The sequence below is a fragment of the Pan troglodytes genome, chromosome 6, assembly GCF_028858775.2.
Source record: "Pan troglodytes isolate AG18354 chromosome 6, NHGRI_mPanTro3-v2.0_pri, whole genome shotgun sequence".
Lineage (NCBI taxonomy): Eukaryota > Metazoa > Chordata > Mammalia > Primates > Hominidae > Pan > Pan troglodytes.
The window spans coordinates 31,038,839-31,043,558 of NC_072404.2; the positions used below are offsets into that span (position 1 = coordinate 31,038,839).

The 4,720-nt window shown below is 35.3% G+C and overlaps 1 protein-coding gene across 1 annotated transcript; it reads right to left on the minus strand.

Annotated features, from left to right (window-relative positions):
- Positions 1-252: 252 nt before the first annotated feature.
- NPVF (neuropeptide VF precursor) lies at positions 253-4,129 on the minus strand. Its single transcript, XM_024357639.3, has 3 exons — positions 3,992-4,129; positions 2,316-2,716; positions 253-862 (listed from the first exon to the last, which is right to left on the minus strand). Exons 1-3 carry the CDS (start codon positions 4,127-4,129, stop codon positions 811-813), a joined length of 591 nt encoding a protein of 196 aa, XP_024213407.2. The 3' UTR covers positions 253-810.
- Between the last annotated feature and the right edge of the window lie 591 nt (positions 4,130-4,720).

Below are 4,720 nucleotides of genomic sequence, written 5' to 3' on the forward strand. Positions count from 1 at the left end.
CACCCAGTGGAGTTGAGACTGTTCAATAAACTAGCTATATCTGATTAAGGACTTCATATCCTTAGGATTAAAGGCAAGTCACTGCATTTGTGTTGTGGTGTACTGAATTTATAAATTCTTAGTTGAGGAATAGCCAGATCTTTTTGCAAATCAAAAACTTGAAATGTTAAATGAGGAGGAAAGAAACTCACTAGAGGCAAATTTCTGGATGTAGATAGAGGAGACACTAAAAGAGGTAACTCATAGTTGCCTTTTTCTTTTCTCCGTAAAGTCTGAGAGTTTTTATTTTGTAGTTTTACACAGACATTTACATTTCAATTGATCACAGATTCATTAACATTTGACACGATAGAAAGGGTGTACAGAAACATGTTTGTAAGTGATTTTTAATCCTTGTTCACTTATTTGTCAACCATGTTATTCTGGCAAATTATTTAATTTCCATCATAATGTTTTTCAGGGTGCTCTTCTGTTTAATTTTTTTTATTAAGCGTAACTGTGTCAATGATTTTTATATAGGGTAGTGAGGAGGGTCCTCTGTCTCTCTCTCTCTCTCCATTATCAGAGATTTCTAAAGCATTTGCAATGCTTTTTTTTATTCAGACAAAAATCATTTTAACTTTACATAACAAATATGCTTTAATTTTTTTTACAACTTTCAAGATACTATTATAGCTGTACTGACACGGAAAAATTGCCGTTGATGATCCGTAGCTGATGAAGTGTATGTAGCTACTCTTCCGTGTGATCTTCGCTATAGAGCCATTTGTAGATTACAGGCCACAGCTTTAGGGACAGGCTCCAGGTTTCTTATTTTTCTTGTTTCAATTCTGCATCATCTATTTTCTTGAATAGCAGTCTCCTAAAATGTAAGCAGTATAAAATGTTCTCACCCATCAGAACAACAGCATGCAAGAGTGTATACACATACAAGCCATAGTCCTAACTGCCTAATTATACTTGAGTTGAATTGTGTTGCACTTGAAATGAGTGAGATATTGGGGGGATGCTGAATCTGTGATGGGCAATCAGTCCCAAACACTTATCATTGATTCATCTCTCTCCCTCCACACCGCCCCACTCCCAACATCTGATTAGCTGTCAATTCTGCCTCTGTATAACATCCCACAACCTCAGCAGAAATGTCAGCGGTTCTCCCTCTCCTGATGAATGACGCCCCAAGTCCTTGTCCGGGTCCTCAATATCTGCGCTCTCTGCTCTTACTCTAACGGTCTAGACTTCTTTCCTCTCTTCTTCGCATACTTTTTGCTCTTGCCAAAGGGCGCCTCGGCTGTTCTTGGCTCACCTTGCTTTAGTGCCTAAAAACGACCTCCCTCTTCTCACCAGTCTCCGAATGTTCAAGAGAAAGCTGCTTTTGAAAGGCAGGTTTCCACATACAGAAACACTCTCTTTTTTTCTGACCCTCTGCAGGACCTTATTAGTGCCTCTCTTATTTCATTTATCCTGTCAGATATTGAGGGCTTACTATGTGGTAGACACAGTTCTTAGGCCCTGGGGATATGGCAGTGGACAAAAATTATGGGATTTGTAAGACTGAAATTCTAATAAAGGCAATGGACCCTAAACATATGTCAGATGGGGATAAGTACCATGGAAAAGAACAAACCTGGAGTGTCCTGAGAAGGTCTCTCAGATAAGGTGACACAATCTGCCGCTGTACTTTCTTCAGGTCTTAACTAAAGCATCATGTTCTACTTCATATAAAAAAAATTTTTTTTAAGCATACGCTCTCTACTATAAAAGAACAGGTAGGTAGCTTATTAATTTTTAAATCTTACATTCTGATGTGTACATAGGAGATAATACATATTTCTTAATATAAATAATGATTATAACTGAGTTTATAAGATGAGATCCAGATAAAAGAAAACACTTTGATTAAAAGTTAGGAAAGAAAACCTGCTGCATTTGAGACCTAGATTATTGAGATGGGGTCCTTTGCACCTGAACAACTCTCTCCCATGAGACTTTTTATGTGGGAGAGGTCCAGCGTTTAGACAATATACTGTCATTGCATGGACTTAGTGAGCAGCTATAGGATAAGGAGATTGATGCTTATATGTGGCTTAGGGGAAGCCATCCTATGATTTTATACCTTGAGCCATGCTTATTATACCTGGCCTTCTATAGTTCCCAATTTACAGGTATTTAGTTCCTTGTGTCTTTGCCTCTCTCTCCTGCTAGGAAACTTACTGTCTTAGAAACTTATGTTGAAAAGATGTAGTCATTTTTAAAGTTTCTAGACCACCTCTATATAACTGCCCATGCACTTTGACTGGTTTTCAGGTATTTACCTTGACTGTTTTTGATCGGGATTCTGGATTTCTTGGTGCTGGCAGGTCATGGAGTAAAATAAGTCATTGGCACATGGTGAACGCATGGATCCTTGACACAAATCACTCAGCATCCTGCAGACACTTTTGGCTGTTGTTGTTCTCCCAAACCTTTGGGGCAGGTTAGGAACACGTCTCACGAGGCTCACCTCCATATTTCTTCCAGATCTCAGAGGCAGGTTGGCTGTTGCTCCAGCACTTCTTTCTTCTTGTACGTTCCTCCCAAATCTCAATGGCAAGTTGGCGAAGGAGTGTGGCATTTTATTGACTGCAGGTGTACTCATCTTAATAACATTTTTTGGTCCCCAATCTTTTAATTCCTCAAAATTGAGGCTTCTTTCCCCTTTTGGGTATCCTCTAGGCTATAATTAGAAATGACCATTACAATAACATACTGTTGTTATAAGCAACAGATTTAAACCCCCAATTAACTTAAATCTAGACTTTAATCTGCAGAATTGTTAAAGCTATAAACAAAGTTTGTGTTCATATGTGCAGAATTTTTTAATGATTTGTATTAAGCTTTTTAAAGCAATCTAGTTTCTCTGTCCCTAGACTATTGTAAGACAACCATAAAATATTTATGAAATATATATAGTGAATACAGCAATGAGTTCAAGCAGCAGGAACGTAATGAAGTACTGAAATATGGCAAAAGTTTATTTTACTGCAGTTATTCTCTTTTGGTTTTTTTGATTCATGTTGTTTATGGAATATTTTATATATTTTTATAATTTGATTTTAGAGAAAACTCTCACTCATTTTTCATGTTTCTCTTTAAAGGCCAAAGTGGCACATGGAAACACGGTACATCGAAACAGAGATGCTGGCCAGGTTTTGGGGTATAGTTGTAGAAGGCCCAGTGAATTTCTTTTTTATTCCATCTTACTCAGGGTTCCACTCTAAAGCTTTCTCAAGAAACCGATTGCATTTTTATTAGAATATAAAATACATTTTTAGCAAAGAACTCATTGGTTTATGGGTTACTGCATCACAAATATGCCAGCTTTGTAGGAACCATCTCAAAGACAGAGAATATTTAATTAGATTTAGTCTTTACCATAGGAGCTTGTCCATATGGAAATTTTTAAATGATTGTTTTCTGATTATCCCTTGAGTAAAATGAGTATACACACTAATTTTAGCAGATTTGGAAAACGCATAAAAGAAAATAAAAACAATTTGCAATTTTACCATCTACAGGTAAACACTTTACTAAGATATAGATTTAGTACACATTGGCCAGTTTGTAATTGCTAAGCCCAAAAGAAACGTGTTTTTTGTTTGTTTGTTTGTAGTTTAAAACAATTTGAATGTCCAGCTGAAATGTATCCAAATCTTATTTCTGCCAACCATTTATTACAAATATGCACTTGTGAGTTGATTGAAAATTATTAATGCGCTGTATGCTTGCTAAGTACCATACTCACCAGTACAATTGTCATGACAGAGGCCAGCCTGATTGCTGTCGTGCTAAATAAACAAGTTACATTTATACATTGTCAGAGGAAGGCTGAAATTTCACAAAAAAACAGAGTACACACCAACTTACTTCTTAGTCTTTACAAAATCATTAGACTTAGGATTAATATTATGTAATTAATGCTACTCACATTAGAGAGATTTAAAAAACTTACCTCAGAATATTTGTCATAATTTTCTTTGCTGTGAAGATTGGACATCATTAATTCATCTGCACAAAAAATGTTTGATGTTAACAAGCTTGAAGTGGCTAAAGTCAATAAAACGAATAGTTTTGATGAAATAATTTCCATTTTGTCTAAATCTAAAATTAAGTCTCTATGTGCAGCCCAATGTTTATGAGAGGAGAAAAAAATTGTGGTGTTTTTATATCGTCTAAAAACAAAGGAAAGTTTTTTTTAAACAGTGAAATCAATCTCACACATTTTAAGTACTAATATTAATTAGAGTGTACAACAAAAATATGCATGTAAGGAATGTGAATAATTCATTCTGGGAAGACAGCAATGTTTGTGCTTGCAAATTCATTAACTTTGAAAATAATTTTCCTCATTATAAAAGAGCTTCTAATTAGGTAAGTTTGGGGGGATAGTAATTAAGATTCCAAACAAACAGAATGCTTCATTTCTCTAAGCTTAAACAAAAAGTATTTTGTTTTTGGTGTTTGTGTCAATTCTTGAGGGAAGGAAAAGGAAGTATTCAATCCATGCTAGCTATGTTTTTTTTTTTTTTAATCTGCACAAAAGAGTTAGGCGTAGTATTTTCAAAATGTCAAGCAAAATTAAGAATGTGAAAAAAATTATAATATCCCAACAAAATGCCATGAATTAGTTTTTTTGTAAAATGCTGTTTGGTTATTAAAAAGCTTCAGGGGTCAATGTTAG